The sequence below is a fragment of the Nicotiana tomentosiformis genome, chromosome 11 (assembly GCF_000390325.3).
Source record: "Nicotiana tomentosiformis chromosome 11, ASM39032v3, whole genome shotgun sequence".
Classification (NCBI taxonomy): Eukaryota; Viridiplantae; Streptophyta; class Magnoliopsida; order Solanales; family Solanaceae; genus Nicotiana; species Nicotiana tomentosiformis.
This window is the reverse complement of record NC_090822.1, coordinates 39,397,958-39,417,004: the sequence shown is the minus strand read 5'-3', so window position 1 is coordinate 39,417,004 and position 19,047 is coordinate 39,397,958. Positions and strand designations below refer to the sequence as shown.

At 39.4% G+C, this 19,047-nt stretch overlaps 2 protein-coding genes across 2 annotated transcripts; both read left to right on the top strand.

The window, feature by feature from the left end:
- Nucleotides 1–10,940: 10,940 nt before the first annotated feature.
- LOC138901300 (uncharacterized) lies at nt 10,941–12,752 on the top strand. The gene is made up of 2 exons (XM_070189055.1): nt 10,941–11,389; nt 12,698–12,752. Exons 1-2 carry the CDS (start codon nt 10,941–10,943, stop codon nt 12,750–12,752), a joined length of 504 nt encoding a protein of 167 aa, XP_070045156.1.
- A 1,303-nt stretch (nt 12,753–14,055) lies between these two features.
- On the top strand, nt 14,056–18,692 carry LOC104106828 (uncharacterized). Its single transcript, XM_070189054.1, has 2 exons — nt 14,056–14,237; nt 18,089–18,692. Exons 1-2 carry the CDS (start codon nt 14,056–14,058, stop codon nt 18,690–18,692), a joined length of 786 nt encoding a protein of 261 aa, XP_070045155.1.
- The last annotated feature ends 355 nt before the right edge of the window (nt 18,693–19,047 follow it).

Below are 19,047 nucleotides of genomic sequence, written 5' to 3'. Positions count from 1 at the left end.
ATGAACGAAGTTGCTAATGGAATGAATGGAAGTTGTTAATGAAATCTTCTCAGTGTTTGATTAATGGAGTACATCTCCTATTATTTCATGAATGAGTTTGGGTAGAATGAAATCTAACAGGCTTGCTCAGTCGGGTATACTCGGTTGAGCGCCGGTCGCGCTTTCCGATTTTGGGGCGTGACAAACTTGGTATCAGAGCCTAAGGTTTTAAAGTGTCCTAGGATGTCTCGGAGCCGTGTCTAGTAGAGTCCTTTTTATCAGTGTGTTGTCAACCACATCTATAATGAGGAGGCTACTTGGATATTTAGGAATTTCACACTTCTTTAATACTCCATATCGTGCGATAGAGCTCAAGATAGGAAGCTAATTTCCTTGTCATATCTCATTTTCCATATAAGTAACCCACGACTTCGAGGCAGCGAGGAGGTATTGAATGAACCAGTTGCTAGGGGAAGGTACTTGTTCCTATTAATGTTACCACGCTACCGGAATATGTGGTGAGAGCACCTAAGAAATAAAAAGGGATTATTGGCATCAATAAGCCGGAATGGATATGAAAGAAGAGCCACTCAGATTTATGTTGGATGATTCTTGAAATATATTATGGTTGTGGAAAGAGGGGGCACAAGAAGAACAAATGCCCTTAAGTTGGATACACCCATCTCGGTATGCCCGATATGCGGGCAAAAATATTTTGCGTCATGTTGTGAGTATGCTCAGAATTGTGTTGGGAGTGGTAGATTTGGGCAATTCCAAAAGTCCATACAACGAGATGTTGCAGAGATTGTTAATCCCATCACGGGGTCCTAGAGGAAGGATAGGGGGAATGCTTATGATGTATGCAAAAAGGATAAATATCAGGTAAGTGGGGCGAGTCAGTTTAGCGTACCCCATCCTCGTTGTATGAAGTGTATGAGATGTCATTCGGGGGTATGTCACTATGGTACTAATGTATGTTTTGGATGTGGAGTAGAGAGGCATCAATTAAGGTACTGTCCTGTCAATCTAAAGTCATCAATTAAGTCACTCCTTGCTACCTCATTGTGAACACCGCATTATTTTCCTTGTTGTATATGTACATCCATATTGAAGAGCCTACACAAATATGGTCTTAACCAAAACGTTGAATTACAAAACATTGCATGTAGTTACTTTCTGAAAAAGACGCATTATTCGTAAAGCCTCCTGATCACAATTCTCTTATTTACGACCTCTTGAGGAATTGAGTTCTATAATTATGTCCTTGAATTGATTTATAACTCTATGATTAATACTTCCCAGTTGCTTCCCTAAATTCTCAACAAGGGACTATACCCGATGAATTTCTTACAGAACGTTTTGATTTAAATGGATGACATCTGCTAACTTGTGCTTATGCATGCACGGTCATAAAGTTTACCTATGTGGTATCAAATCCAATGTATTGCGGCCTATTGTTGAGATCATTCTTGAGCCACTCTTTCTCTTTCCGGTGAATGTGGTTCCTATGGTTTGAACAATCACTTCACTTCTTTGTGAATATTATCATGAATCCTTTTCACTGTCTAGAAACATGAGAGCATATCTCAAAACCTATCATATGTGTAAATGTCAATTGAAAGGGGTCACTTGTCCGTATAAAAGTTTTTGGGAAATATGAGATTTTCACAACTTCGTCATATCTCTAGTCCTCTCACATAGGATCAACTATTGGCAAAGGTTAAGTTGTGAGAATGATAATAATCTCACAAGTGTTCAACTTCTTTTTCATCCCCATGGGCTTGTGACATAGATACCTTGTGTGAGATAATGTTAAGAGCATAATGCAATTTCATGCATTTTGAAACCCATATCACATTCGGGGTGCCAAAATATTCTCATTTCGAGTTGAACTGATTTTCCCTACACTCCAGGAGACGACTGGTGTCATGTACTTGGCCATTTCTCTTTGAGGCTTACTATTGCCGAACAAGGCACATATGGAATGAAACAATTATTGTTGTCCTTTTCATGACTCATAGTCTTCCAAGAATAATTGCGCTAATGTCTTTATCCTTCCGATTATGTCTCCCATATGTCACATGTCAAAGAAGAAGCAGCATCCCCTGATCAAATATATTGGATAGGAAATTTTATGGTCATATTCAAGCTAGCACATCTTAGAATAATTGTTGGAGGTCGCCAAAGGTTTAGTTTGGGTGTTCGGCGTAGGGATTTAGAGTTGAAGAAAGTGAACGGGTTATTCTCAATATTTTCTCCAAGAGGATGTTATGTGAATTGTTAAGTAAGGTAAAGCATATGTAGTAGCATTAGGACTTATGAAATCTTGAGCCAATAGGCCAAACTATGAGTGCGATATTTTCCCTATTATTGTCCTCCGTGTACCCGATGTTTCATATGTCTATGTCTAAGAAGGTACTTGGGAATCCTTTGTCTATCGCTCCGGTGAAAGCTAGAGAAGGTGAAGTTAATGGATAATCGACTTATGAGAGGTAATTATTTGTCGTCCTTGTTAGATAAGTTCGGAAGTTGAGATTGCCTTAGTTAATGTGTTATAGCGAATTCTGTGAGACGAGAAGGCCACCTTGAGGTCCAAAAGTGTTAAGGAAATAAAATGTTCCCACTTGTGTGTATAGTCAAATGATTGTGGATCAAAAGGCACTTTATATGTGTTATGATTTAAATATGTGCAGCTCATGTCCAGATATTACTCTTGATAATATGATGCTTGTAATGTTGAGATTAGTGTTGTTGATATACATTGTGATGCTTTGTTGAGTTGTGGATATGTTGTTAGGAGTGGTTTTGGTAATTATCTAGCAGGTGGTTAGGCCCAATTGCAAAGGAGACTCGGCCGAAAGTTTTGAAATATTTGGGAGATAGTCAAGTTTGGGAGCTTAATATGTGTGGAATAGGAAACGAGTTATATTAAGTGTTTGGGGACGACCTCTACTCCTCATTCAAGGACGAATGATCCTAAGCGGGGGAGAATGTAAGGCCCCAGAAAATTTCGCTAAGGAATTTAAGGTTCTATGGTGCCAAGGTAGGCTAATGTAGTATATTTTTGGAGTTTTGGGGTTGAACAGTGTGTTGGGGAGTTGAAATTTTTCAATCTCGCGTCTCCAGCTTGTAGCGCGCTAGACCGTGCTATATCTCTCGCGAAGCCAAGTCTGTAGCGCGCTAGACCGTGCTATAGAGCGTGCCTCGCCAGGTCTATATCTGGCTACAGAGCGTGCCTCGCCAGGTCTATAGCTGGCTACAGAGCGTGCCTAGCCTAGTCTGTAGCTCGGTCCAAAATTTCGGAGTATCCATTCTTTTATCTTTATAACCCGACCCAACTTGGATAAATAACCCTTGAAGCTCATTTTGGAGCAAAAATCTAATATTTTTAGAGAGAAGTGAGAGTGTTCTAGAGAGAGGAAGAAACTTAAGTACTTTGTTCATCAAGATCTTGTTCAAGCCTTGAAATCCAACAAGAAATCCCTCAAGTTCTTCATCTAAGAGGTAAGAGTTCCATACCCTAGTTTTTAATTTTGAATTTGGGTAGAAGATGGTTGATTAAGGGTATGATTCTTGGGTGTAAGAGTATTATTTATACATGAATGTACCAATAAGGTTTGTGGGAAGTTTGTTGAGCTCAAATAAGTAAAGATTGAGTTGTGAAGTGAAGGAAATCTTATGGAAGAACCTTATAACCAATTTGCACACCTAGTGTTTGATGAAATGCTTAAGTGAGGTGAACCCATGAATATCTTCCTAATTATTATTTACTTTTGTTATGTTTCTAAATAGATTGAAGTTGCTAGAATTTCTGGAACATCGTAGTAATGTAAGGAAAGCTCAAGAAAAGGTATGTTGGCTAAACTACTCTCTTAGAATTGAATTCAACAATTTTCTAATAAGTTTCAAGTATGGTTGTCTCAAGTTCCTTATTCTATGTTCCGAGTTATTCCCAATAATTTTGATTGTCCTGAATAAGCAAAGTGTCGAGAATTAAGTATCCAAAACGTGTTCCGAATGTTCCTAACACATTATGATATCCTTTGGGAACGTGTTCAAGGATGATTTGTGTATTAAAATGCTATGTCTTTGAGTTGTGTTTCAAATGAAGGTTATGATTCCAAATTGTGTGAGAAAACTCAATATGCTTAAGACTCTTAATTGATCATATGTGTACCTAAAGTCTTGATTGGAAATGTCTTACTTTTGATAACTTATAAAGATGTTTAGAAGTGAAATAAGTGAATTGGGATATAAAGTGTGGCCAATGTGCAAGAGTGAAAGTTATACTTGTGGCCAATGGTGTCAATGGAATTAAAAGATGTGAAAGAAGTATGAAATGCGATGATTGATATAAGTGAAAGTTATACTTGTGGCCAATGGAGCCAATGAAATGAAATGATGTGAGAAAGATTATGAAATGAGCCTTGATTCAACTATTCCGAATTGACTTCGAAAATAGAATTGCCTAAAAGCTTATAAAATCAAGTCATGGTCATATGTGGCTGTTTTAACAGACGTTATGATTTGTGAGTATTTTCAATGTGTTTTGCATTCTTACATATTCGTGAGTGGAAATTGTGTATTGCCCTCTGTGGGGAAAAATATGTCAAGAATAAATGGTATGTTATTTGTTGATAATTTTAATTTGTGCATCAATTTCCAATTATTTTACTCCATTTCTCGGAAAGAAATCTTTTGTGCTTAAATTGTTCATTTCTAATAAACTTAAAGTTGTAATTTCCGGAATATTATATATATGTTGATATTTTTGATGATGATACATGAGATGGATGAAATGAAAGTGTAGAATATCAAATATGGCCACCGTGCCTTGAATAAAGAATCTTGTGAATGGCCAAAAGAGCCAAAGAAATATTTTTGTTGTTATTGGTTGAAACTACTAGTGGAGATTTATACAATGTGAAAGATGATGAGGTAAATACATTTGCACCTATGTTATTTTTGGAAATTATTCCCCTTATTTGGGATAAGATTGATGTGATAAAGTTATTTCCCTTATTTGGGATGAGATTGATGTGATAAAATTATTCCCCTTATTTGGGATGAGATTGACGTGATAAAATTATTCCCCTTATTTGATATGAGATTGCCGTGATAAAATTATTCCCCTTATTTTGGGTGAGATTGATATGATAAAATTATTTCCCTTATTTGGGATGAGATTGATGTGATAAAAATTATTCCTCTTAATTTGGATGAGATTGATTGATATAGAAGGGTTGATGTCTCGAATAAGACAGCCTAGCCGATCGGGTCGTGATTGGACATCATGCCGCACACATGGTGGTGATTGTGCTGGAAATTGTAATTGAAATTGAGATGTGGTTGATGTCTCTAATGAGATAGCCTAGCCGGCCGGAGCGTGATCGGACTCCGTGATAAAATTACGGTGGTATTGGTATTGATAGTAATTGTGGTTGATATCTCTAATGAGATAGCCTAGCCGATCGGGTCGAGATCGAACTCCGTGCTAAAATTATGGTGGTATTGGTATTGATAGTAATTGTGGTTGATGTCTTCAAATAAGATAGCCTAGCCGGTCGGGTCGTGATCGAACTCCGTGCTAAAAAGTACGGTGGCATTAGTATTGTGAACATTGGTATTGTGAATATTGGTATTGTGAACATTGGTATTGTGAATGGTGATATTGTGAACAGTGGTATATCGGTGCTAAAGATCTCTCAACAAAAAAAAATAATATTATCATCATAATTTGATTATCACTTCACATTGTTATCTTCATATTTTGGAAATTATTATGTTTTAACTTGGCATTTGAATATCATTGATTGTGAATTGTTGTTTATGTGGATTTCCCTTTCTTACATTGGTATTCTATTTTGAAAGAGGACAGATAGATTTACATACTAGTACTATTCCATATGTACTAACGTCTCTTTTTCTAGGGGCGCTGCATCTTCAATGGATGCAGGTGATTCATCAGCGGTGCAACTTTAGTCCTCGTTAGCAGTTACTCCCTATTCAACAGGTTTTTGGTGAGCCCTAATCTATTTCGAGCTCGATGTCACTTGATGTTACACTTTGTGTCTTCAGGTATAGCCGAGGCCTTGTTGCCGGCACTTCCATACTATTCTTCTGTCATATTTAGAGGCTCCGTTGACAGATTGTGGGTGGTGTATGATGTTGGGAATTGAACTAAAATTGTTGCTATTTGGCAAACATGTTTTCATTATATCTATAAACTTATAATACTTTGGAAATTATGAACGAAGTTGCTAATGGAATGAATGGAAGTTGTTAATGGAATCTTCTCAGTGTTTGAATAATGGATTACATCTCCTATTATTTCATGAATGAGTTTGGGTAGAATGAAATCTAATAGGATTGCTCAGTTGGGTTTACTCGTTTGAGCGCCGGTCGCGCTCTACGAGTTTGGGGCGTGGCAGATTTAATTGTTGCATCTATACTCACTTGTTCATGTAATCGAGAGAGGCATAACTTGTGATATCTTTGCATTATGTTGTTGGTTGAGTTCATTAATTCTTCTTAGTAATCGAAAGAGGTTAGTTGAATCATTGATTAAACCTAGTTAGGAGGATAATCGAGAGAGGTTTTCCCAAAGACCAATCCACTACGCATTCTTGCATATCTTCACGTTCTTAAATTGGTTCATCTTGTGAGGTTAAGACTTAATCGAGAGCAGAGTTTTCGCTGAATGTTTGAACTAATAATTGAGTGAATTCGAGAGACTCACTTAAACATTAGAAGTGAATTATCTAGAGTTAGATCACAAACAATTATGTTGCACCTATCCTATCAACCCCTATTTTCTCCCATTGATAACTTCCTTGCTTACCTTTGTTGCGATTGTCATTAGTCAATAGCTTTAGCTTCTTAGTTAATTGTAGTTATAAATCATAGGAATCTCAATTGTTGATCATCTTGGATAGCAACCAAACTAGAAATTATGAGAACACTGTTTAAATCCAATCCATGTGGATACGATATTATACTATACTATATTTGACTAGCGATCATAATTTAAGTGTTTGTTTCGAGCTCGTCAAATATCATAAGAATTCTTCTAATTATTATCCGATTTTTGCTATCTTTCTATAGATTGATATTGCTAGAAGTGTTGGGACGTTGTAGTAACCTAAGGAGAGCTCAAGAAAGGTATGTTGGCTAAACTTCACTCTTAGAATCGAATTCCATGATGTTCCCGTAAGTTTCTAGTATGGTTGGCCCAAGTTCCTAATTCTCATGTTCTGAGTTGTTCCTAATAATTTTGATTATTCCAAGTAAGCATTATGTTGAAATATGTACATACTCAAAACGTGTCCCAATTATCCTTATCTCGTTATGATCTTCTTCGGGAATGTGTTCGAGTATGGTTTAGGTGTAAAAATGTTATAGCTTCAATTCATGTTTCAAATGAAAGTTCACTATGCTCAATTTGGAAAGAAAACTCAACGTGCTTAAGACTCATATCGCTCATATACACATTTGAGGTCTTGATTTTACAATGTGACTAGAGTTCTTATATACTCATTAGTTGAAATTGTGTATTGCCCCTTTTTGGGAAAAAGTATTTCAAGTATAAGTGGTGTATCACTCGTTTATGGTTTTAACTCATGCTTCAATTGCTAGTCATTTTGCTCCATATTTGAAAAGGAATCCATTATGTTTAAAAGCCTTCATTACTAATGAACCTAAAGTTGTGATTTCTAGAATATTCTATATGTTGATGTTTATAATGATGATTCTCGGAAAGTAAAGAATTGATAATGTGGAATATGAGATACGGCCATCGTGCCATGAAAGAAGAATCATATGTATGGCCGGGGGAGCCAATGAGATAATGATGTTGTGAGTAGTTGAAAGAACTAACAAAGCTATACATGGTGTGAAATGTTATAAGGTGAATGTATTTGTATTTCTGTTTCCCTTGTGTGCAAAACAAAAAAATATTTTTGGGAGTATCATTAGCGAACCGAGGAAAGGTGGGTCGAAACGGCCCACACCCGAAACTACGCGTGCCAGTGTAAGAGTGGATTGTGATTATTCCCCTTATTTGGAATGATATTGAAATATTGATGTGATGAGATTATTCCCCTTAATTGGGATGATATTGATGATAGCTGTGAATTGGAAATGATGAAGTCGACCCACACGGCATATGTGGGAAGGCGGGCTAGCCGATCGGGTGGAGATCGGATGCCATGTCGTGCGCATTGTGGTTCCTAGTCTTGGTAACACCTTACTTTCTCATCATATGTCAATCCACATTGTTCGTGGAGAGATGTCCTAGCCGATCGAGTGTGATCGAACTCCGTGCTAAAAATACAGTGGTATATCAGTGCTAATGATCTCCTAACCAAAAATAATATTATTTTTGTATTTTGAAAATTATTATGTTTTAACTTGGCATTTGGATATCATTGATTTTTACTTGTTGCTTCTATGGTTTTCCCTTTCTTATATTGTCATTCTATTTCTAAAGAAGACATTTAGCTTCACATACTAGTACTATTCCACATTTACTAATGTCCCTTTTTCGGGGGTGATGCATCTTCAACGGATGCAGGTGGTTTGTCAGCGGGCAAATTTGATCCTCGTTAGCAGTTACTCTATACTCAGCAGGTTTTGGTGAGCCCAACTCTATTCCGGGCCTTATGTCACTTGACGTTGTATTTGTGTTTTGAGGTATAGCCGGGGCCTTGTCGCCGGCACTTCCATACTACTCTTCTGTTGTACTTAGAGGCTCTGTATACATGTTGTGGGTGGTGTACGATATTGGGTAATGAGTTAGAAGTGTTGGTATTTGACAAATATGTTTTTCCCTCATAATTATGAACTTGTAATATTTTGGAAATTGTAAAATGAATATCCTTTGAGTAATAAAAAAAGAATGTGGAACATTTTACCCTTCTTATGCTTATCTCTTGTTAATGGTTCTTTTATTGTTATTGGGTAAGGTTGGGTAGAAGGCATCAAGTAGGCTTGCTTGACCGGGTATCTCGGTTGAGCGTCGGTCGCGCTCCCCGAGGTTGGGGCGTGATAGGTTTGCCCTAGGCTTCGGGGCAAGGTAGTACAACAAGGCTATCAGCCAATGATCACTGCACCACCCGTCTAGTCAGCAAGAGGCGGGGGGCAGGTGGGTAGGGGTCTCCCTAGAGGTGGAGGCCAGCTAGGTGGCGCTTCGGCCAGATTCTATGCCTTTCTAGCCACACCAGATGTGGTAGCCTCAAACGCCATCATCACAGGTATTATTTCTATCTGTAGTAGGAATGCTTCGGTACTATTCGATCCAGGGTCTACTTATTCATATGTATCTTCTCTATTTGTTCCTTATCTGGATGTCTCCTGTGAGTCCTTGGGTGTTCCTGTATATATGTCGACACTAGTGGGTGGTTATGTTGTTGTGGATCAGGTTTACCAGTCCCGTGTAGTGACTTCTTGTGGTTATGAGAACAGAGCAAATCTTCTGTTGCTTGATATGACTAACTTTAGGGTTATCCTGGGTATGGACTGGTAGTCTGCGTACCATGCCATTCTTGATTGCCATGCTAAGACTGTTACTTTGGCAATGTCAGATTTGCCTAGATTGGAGTGGAGGGGCTCATCTATCAGTATATCTAGTCAGGTAGTCTCTTTCTTGAAGGCTCGACATATGGTTAAGCAGGGTTATTTGGCCTATCTGGCTTATGTTCGGGATACTACTGTGGAGACTCCCACGATTGATTCAGTGCCCGTGGTGCGAGAGTTCTCTGATGTATTTCCTTCTAATTTACCAGGCATGCCACTAGATCGTGATATCAATTTCAGCATTGATTTGGCACCAGTCACCCAGCATATCTCTATTTCACCGTATCGCATGGCTCCAAAAGAGTTGAGGGATTTGAAAGAGCAGTTTGAGGAGTTTCTCGAGAAGGGGTTCATCAGGCTGAGTGTGTCGCCTTGGGGTGCACCGGTATTATTTGTGAAGAAGAAGGATGGGATTATGTAGATGTGCATTGATTACCACCAGCTGAACAAATCCATTATCAAGAATAAGTACCCGATGCCGTGCATTAATGATTTGTTTGATCAGTTACAGGGTGCTAGAGTGTTCTCTAAGATTTGAATTGGGGTCTGGGTATCATCAGTTGAGGATTCGTACTTTGAATGTTCCGAAGACGGCTTTCCGGACTAGATATGGGCACTATGAGTTTCTAGTGATGTCCTTCGACTTGGCTAATGGCCGAACGAAGTTTATGGATTTTACGAATCGGGTGTTTAGGACATATCTTGAATCTTTTTTCATTGTTTTCATTGATCACATATTGATCTACTCACGCATTATGGAGTAGCACGAGCAGCAGTTAAGGATTGTGCTTCAGACCTTGCGAGAGAAAAAGCTATATGCTAAGTTCTCCAAGTACGAGTTATGGTTAGATTATGTGGCTTACTTGGGGTAGGTTGTATCAGGTGAGGGTATTAAGGTGGATCCTAGGAAGGTCGAGGCGGTTCAAAGTTTGCCTCATCCCACCACAGCAATTGAGATCGGGATTTTCTTGGCGCTAGCGGGTTATTATCATTAGTTTGTCGAGGGATTCTTGTCTATTGTAGCTCCTTTGACTAGATTAACCTAGAAGGGTGCTTAGTTCAGATGGTCCGATTATTTCGAGGTGAGCTTTTAGATGCTCAAGACCGCATTGACTACAACACTAATGTTGGTGTTGCCCTCAGGTTCGGGGATGTATATTGTGAATTGTGACACTTCACGTGTTGGCTTGGGTTGTGTATTGATGCAGGAGGGGCGAGTTATTGCATATGCTTCATGTCACTTGAAGCCCCACGAGAAGAATTATCTTGTGCATGATTTAGAGTTGGCTGTGATAGTTCATAATCTCAAGATCTTGAGGCATTACCTTTATGTGGTGTCATGTGAGGTCTACACGGATCACCGCAATTTGCAGCATTTATTTAAGCATATGGATCTTAGTTTGAGGCAGCACAGGTTGCTTGAGTTACTAAAGGATTATGATATTACTATCCTCTATCATCCGAGCAAGGAGAATGTGGTTGCGGATGCGTCGAGCATAAAGACCGAAAGTATGGGTAGTTTGGCATTCATTTCAGCAGGGGAGAGGCCATTGGATTTGGACATTCAGTCCTTAGCTAACAGAATTGTGAGGTTGGATATTCCAGACCCCAGTCTAGTTCTTGTATCTGTTGTGGCTCAGTCTTCTTTATTCGAGCGGATCAAGGCTTGTCAGTATGATGATTCACACTTGCTGGTTCTTATAGAGACGGTGCTATGGGGTGATTCCAAAGAGGTCACTATCGGTGATGATGGTGTTCTTCGACTCCAAGGTCGCCTATGTGTTCCTTATGTTGATGGCCTGAGGGATACGATTCTAGTGGAGGTGCACAGTTCAGGGTATTCTATTCATCTAGGTGTCACGAAGATGTATCTTAACCTCAGATAGCATTAGTGGTAGAGGCGGATGAAGAAGGACATAGTTGAGTATGTGGCGAGATGTATAAATTGCCAACAAGTTAAGTATGAGCACCAGAGGTCAAGTGGCCTACTTTAGCAGATGGTTATAATGGAGTGGATGTGGGAGCGCATCACTATGGATTACATAGTTGGGTTTCCACGCACGATAAGGGAATTTGATTTCGTTTGGGTCATTATCGATAGACTAATGAAGTCTGCACACTTTATTCTAGTGGCGACTACATAAACTTCAGAGAGGTTGGCTCAGATTTACATTCAGGATATCGTTTGGTTGCATGGCCTGCCTATTTCCATCATTTCAGATAGAGGCCCTCGGTTCACTTCACATTTCTAGAGAGCTGTACAAAGTGAGTTGGGTACCCGGGTAGAGCTCAGCATAGCCTTTCATTTGCAGACCGATGGGCAGTCAGAGCAGATAGTTCAGATTCTGGAGGATATGCTCAGAGCATGTGTGATCTACTTCAGAGGGCAGTGGGATCGATTCTTACCTTTGACCGAGTTTCTTATAACAATAGTTATCAGTCCAGCATCGAGATGGATCCATATGAGGCCTTATATGGTCTGTCATTCCCCCATCGGTTGGTTTGAGCCCCACGAGGCTAGGTTATATGGTAGTTATTTGGTAAATGTTGCCTTAGATAAGGTAAAGTTGATATAGGAGCGACTTCGTAGAGCTCAGTCCAGGTAGAAGAGTTACGCGTATCAGAAAGTGTGTGATTTATCATTTATGGTGGGCAAAAAGGTTCACTTGAAAGTCTCATCGATGAAGGGTATGATAAACTTTGGAAAGAAGGGAAAGCTGTGTCCGAGGTTCATCGGTCAATTTGAGGTGTTGGAGCGAGTTGGAGAGGTTGATTACAGGCTTTCTTTGCCTCCCAGTATATCAAAAGTTCATCTAGTTTTCCATGTGTCTGCTCCGGAGGTACCATGCTAGCAGGTCATATGTGTTAGATTACAGTATAGTTCATCTAGATGAGAGCTTGGGGTATGAGGAGGAGATAGTTACTATTGTTGACAAGCAAGTCCGCAAGGTAATGTCTAAGAGGATTTCGACGGTAAATGTCCAACGGAGGGGCAACCAGTCGAGGAGGCGACTTGGAAGACCGAGGAGGACGTGCAGAGCAGATATGTGATGTGTCGTAGAAATGCTCGATACTAATTTCATTGACTTTAGATCATCTTTTAAAGAAATGTAAGTCATTTCTTAATTTGTTTGGTGTTTTGCAGGAAACCAGACTTGAATTTCCAAGAGCATGAAAAAGATGACAAAAACCAGGAATAAGGAAGGTTTGTGACAGATATACGATCGCAGAACTGGTATGCAAGCCCCAGAACTGGTCGGCGAACCGCAGACCTATTTCAAATGTAACCAAGCTATGTCAGTCTTAAGAGTCAAATATGTGGTTCACTATGCGGTCGCATAACTCATTTGCGGACTGCGAAGTTTCCGCACAAATGCAAGAGGACCTCCAGTGAAGATTAATATGCGATCCACTATGCGGCCGCAAAATCATTATGCGGATCGCATAATCAGTATGCGAGAGATATCTGGGAAGCTTGCTGATCAGATCTGCGGCATTGCTAAAGTTGTGCGGACTGCGGATTTGTTCCGCGGTCGATTCTGCGGTTGCATACTAAATCTGAAGGATTATTTTTGTCACATTTTGTCCGCAAAAATAGAATAAATAGGGTTTGTGGGGGCATCTGGTCTGAAAAATAGCCTAAAATTAGGCTTTTATGACTTTATTTATTGCTTTGTTCTTGTATTCTAGTATGAGTAGCTAACTTTAAATACTAAGGTTGTGGATACTTAGTGTCAATGGGTGTTTACCATTGAATATATATATATAATGGGTGGCTGATTTCTATTCTTTTCTCATGCTTCATTTATGGTTGATGGTTGCAAACATTAACTAGTGCCAATTTGCTTTATCTTTCACTTGGAAAAGTGGGTTAGGGTTTGGTTAGAATTGAGTAGCAAGAAGTCAAGGCTTTAAACCTTGTTTAATATAATCTCTTAGGAATAAGTGGGTTCTACTTGGCATAAACTGGATGTTCTTAATTGTAACTCTTTAATATTTGGAAAAATCATAAAGAGGAAAAATCACCTAATTATTGGAAAATATTGGGTAGTTATTTAGGAACTATTTGCATATCAAAGGACCTCCCATTAGAAATATATCATATTAACACCGACAACATTATATTCCATTAACAGGGACACAACCTTGGTTTCTTAATCCTTTTAATCAATTCTCTTAACAAAATAGATTCTCTTAACAAATCACAATTACCAAACTCTTTTCAAACTAACGGAATAGAATTACGGCTTTAGTCGAGTGACACACTATTCAAGTAACCTTTTCACACCTATTCCCAGTGGGATTCGACACCAACCTAATTGGGTTATTATATTTGACATCGATAGCTTTACACCATTTATGTAGGTGCAATTTGAGCATATCAAATTTGGCGCCGTTTTCGGGGAATACGGTTTTGAAATTACTAACTAGTGTGTGCTTTACTTAACGTCTTCTTCTATTCCATCACACTTTGCTTGCTTTGGTTGGTGTCACTAGGTAAGTATGGGCGAGCCGGATATTGAGAATGTGTTTGCCGATATAGATGAGTATATTGAGGATACAAACGCCATTGTCCCTCCTAGAGTTGATGTTGCTACCTTCAACGTGGAACATAGTCTAATCCTAATGCTAAAGGAGGTGGGGTTCTTCCGAAATTCCGCCGACGATGATCAGAAACCTTTTCGGTGTGTGTGCAATGCATAAGAAGAGGCATATTTCGGATGATGCCCTAAGGTTAAGGGTGTTCAAATACTCTATAGACGAAGAGGCAAAACAATGGATCCAAAATTTACCTCCTAACTCCATCCACACTTGGACCAAACTTGTGCAAATTTTTCTAGCTAAATGGTTCTCACAAAATAAGAAGTCCGAGCTTTGGGACAAAATTTTCTTCTTCAAGCAATTACCGGGGGAATAGCTACATGAGGCATGGGCTAGATTCAAGTTGTCACGCCCTGGCCTTGGGGAGCGTGACCGGAACTCAATCGAGATACCCCGGTCAAGAAAGCATTTACAATACCTTTCTACCCAACTCGCCCATGAATAAAGAAAAGATACATTTATATCATTAATTAAACATTGAGTGGATTCCATGAACAATGCCAATTACATTACCATTAGTCACTTCATTTTATAGTCTCAAAATACATACACAATCATAGTTAAAGGGCAACAAGTGATTCAAATACAACAAGGCTAGTTTGACATTCCCAACTCCCATATACAACCCACACTGTGTCTACGAAGCCTCTACGGATACAAAATACTATGATAACGCCGCCAACAAGGCTCCAGCTATACCTTAAAACATAATACACGTGGGACAAAAGATACACGACCCCGAATGAAGTGGGGCTCACCAGATCTACTGAGAAGAGGGTGTACTGCTATCAATGATCAATGCCACCTGCTGCGGAAGCACCTGCATCCATTAAAGATGCAGCGCCCCCGGAAAAAAGGGACGCCCCCGGAAAAAAGGGACGTTAGTACATATAGAATAGTACTAGTATGTAAGACTAAACACCCTCTCGTTAGAACGAATGATACCACAAGGAAGGACAACCATAAATCACTGGAAGCCTCAGACAATAATAAAACATCAAATTAGGAGCAAGATAAGTGTCAAGTAAATTTTCATTATTTTAGGTTAGGAGATCTTAGCACCGATATACCACCGTGATTTTAGCACGGAGTCTGATCTCGGCCCGATCGGCTAGGCCGTCTTACTCGAAGACATCAACCATAATCACAATCACTATCACAGTTCCAATCATTATCTCGATCATAATTTTTAGCACAATCACCACCATGTGTTCGGCATGGCGTCCGATCACGACACGACCGGCTAGGCCGTCTCACTACAATGCCGTGTGGATCGACATCACCCTTTTCTAGCAATCATCTCATCCCAATAAAAGGGGAATATTTCATCACATCAATCTCGCCCCAAATTAGGGGAATAATTACAATCCATTCCAACACCGACATGTGTAGTTTCGGAGAATTTCAACCTACCCTTCCTTAGTGACTAACAATACTCCCAAAGCGTTTGTTATTAAGCGGATTCACAACTCATTTCAACATCTTTTAAACGTTTCTTAGTTTCATTGGCACTAGTGGCCCCAAATGTAATATCATTCTTGGCACATTGGCTGTATTTCATGTTTCATGCTCTGCTCACCTCTTTCACTTTCAAACATCATTAAAGATTATTAACCAAAAGAAAATTTATTCAAGACTTGAGTACACATGTGAGCAAGTAAGAGTCTTAAGCACATTGAGAATTCTTACACAATTTGGCATAATAGTTTTCGCTTGAATCACGACTTGAAGTTATAGCATTTAGACATGCAACCCATACTTTGAACACATTCCCAGTAACAAAACATAACAGGAACATTCGGATTATATATTAAACACATATATCTTTTGACACAAGGCTTATTTGGAATAATCAATTTATAATGAGTAACTCGGGACTTACAAGGACATTGTGGGGTTTAATTCTAAGGAGAAGTTTAGCCAACATACCTCGCTTTAAGCTTTCCTTAATCCACTATACAGTTCCGAAAATCCTAGCAACTTTGATCTATTTAGATATGTAGCAAAATTGAACACAAATTAGGATGGAGGTCATGGTTCCAGTTCATTTGAGCATTTTATCAAACACTTGGTGGGTATTGTGATTTCAAGGTCCTCCTATAGTGGATTCCTTTATTCCACTACCCAAAGTCTATCTAATTTAGCTCAACATTCTTCCCCCAACCCTTGATAGTACATGCATGCATAGTGGACAACTCCCACACCCAAGAATTCCTTTTCTCATTCCCTATTTTCAGTAAAATCACGAAATTGAGGGTGAGGGAGTAGAATCTTACCTCTAGGATGAATACCTAGTGAATATTTCTTGTGAATTCTTCAACTTTGAGCAAGCGTTGATGACCAATAGGCTTAGGAACTTCCCTTCTCACTCTATGGCACTCCCTCTCTCTACAAATATCAGATTTTTGCTTCAAAAGTGGTCCTTTACTTCAATATATCGAAATAGGGTCGGGTCAAAAAAATTAGAAAAATGAAGCCCCGATGCAGATCTGTGATCGCATATGCGACAGCATAACGCCTCTGCGGTACGCAAAATGGACCGCATAATGGCCCTCCAAAACTGGGCACTCCTGCCTTACTCTGCGATAGGTCTGCGGCCCGCAGACCTATTCAACGATCACATAATGCGCCGCAGAACTTCCCTTAGGAAGTTTTTATGTTGGATCTGCGATGAGTTATGCGGCCCGCGAAATGATTATGCGGCCGCATAATGGTTCAAAAAATTTCCCCAAGTTTCTACTTCAGTTTACGGTAGATCTGCGGTCCGCAGATCAGTTTTGCGACCGCATAATGGACCAAATCATGGGTTTCTGGAAACTATTTTGTTGGAGAAGTTTTACATGGGTTTGGATCCTAGGAATCAATCCATAGCCAAAAATGCGGCAGATGGATCGTTCATGGATAAAACATTTCCAATGGTCACTCAAATCCTCGACAAGATGGCAAAACACAACCAAGCTTAGAATTCAGAAGATACCACGAGCGGAATCTCATATGGTACTCATTATTTAACCAACATGGTTAAGGATAATCAAGAAATATATCAATTAATTGCCGTTCTTGCAACCAATGTCAATGTGTTGACAAAAATGTTCACTGAAAGCCAAACAAAGAAAGTGAATCTTGTGGAATATGTGCAACCAATGTCAAATGAGAACTACCAACACCAAGAAAGCCAACAACAAGACTATCCTCCCATGTAATATTAAGAAGAAAATTATGTTAACAATTTACAAGGATGATATCAAAGACAAAACTACCACAGATCGGGACAACAACACCAATGGAGACCTAACCCGCAAGGGCAAGGTAACCAACAATGGACAAATGACCAACGTAGTTATAATCAAGGAAATTGGAGCAACAATAACAATAATTTTACAAACCGGAGTTCAAGCCCCTATGTTCCACCAAAAGGGTAATATTCTAACTCTCAACATTGGAAGGAGAATTCTTCAAGCGATTCCAAGTTGGAGAAAATGCTTGAAAGAGTATTTCAAAATCAAGAGAGGTTCGACACTTCAATGAAAAATATGACTTAGCTTTTGGGTTTTCACACCGCATCTATTCAAAAGTTGGAGATGCAAATGAGGAATTTCACAATAGAACAAAACCTGAAGTAAAAAGGTACACTCTCAAGTGATACAATTGCAAACCCAAAAGGTAGTGGGGGTAGCCCAACCTCTCATTGTGTGGCCAATACAACTTGAAGTGGAAAACTACTTCAAAGTGAGAGTAAACGGGAGGTCGAAGTGGAAGATGTTGAACAAAAAGATGAGGCGCAAGTTGAGGTGCCAAATATTGTTGAAGTTGAGAGAATCCCAAAGAAGGTGAAAGCTCAAGATGTGATCCATGAAAATGTTGAGCAAAAAGTAATAGAGGCACCAAAACCTCTAGCATCGATTCCTAGACCTTCTCATCCATTTCCTTAAAGACTAGCTAAAAGGGTTGATGATAGCAAACTTGAGAAGTTCTATGACATCTTAAATCAATTATCAGTTCCATTTGTGGAAGCATTTCAAGAGATACATGGTTTTTCTAAGTACTTGAAGGACTTAATCACTAAAAGGAAAACCATCAATAATGAAGTGGTGAGTGTCACCCACCGGGTTAGCTCCATCATTGCAACAACCGCCGTACAAAACAAAGAGGATTCGGGGGCTTTCACTATTCCATGTACTATTGGATTGCATGACTTTGCACAGACTCTTTGTGATAATGGGGCTAGCATCAACTTAATGCCTCTTGCTATCTACAAGCAATCCAGATTAGGAATGCCTAGGCCTACGAGTATGAGGTTGCAAATGGCAAACCGTTCGATAAAGCGACCGGTGGGGATAGTGGATGATGTGCTTGTGAAAGTGGGGAAGTTTCTCCTCCCCACCGACTTTGTTATTATTGATTGTGTTGTTGATAAAGAGATCCCTATCATCTTAGGGAGACCATTTCTTGAGACTGGGAAAGCACTCATGGACTCGAAAATAAATGAGATTAAATTTCGAGTTAATGACGAAGAAATTACCTTTCAAGCAAGTTAGGGTATGAAATTGCCAAATCCATATGAGAGTATCTCGGTACTTGATGTTGTTGATGTGGTAGAGGATGGCGTTGAGGTAGTTATGGAAGAGTAATGCATTGGTGAGGCATTGGCGGCAATTTTGATGAATTTTGATGGTGAGGACATAGAAGGATATGTGGAAATGGTGAATGCATTGGAAGGGCTTGGTTCCTACACTTATGCACCAAAGAAGCTTTCTCTTGACTTGGAGAATAGAGCCACTCCTCCCGCTAAGCCTTCAATTGTCGAGCCTCCACAACTTGAGCTCAAGCCACTTCCACCACACTTAAGGTATAAATTTCTTGGCTCTAATGAAACTCTACCTGTAACTATTT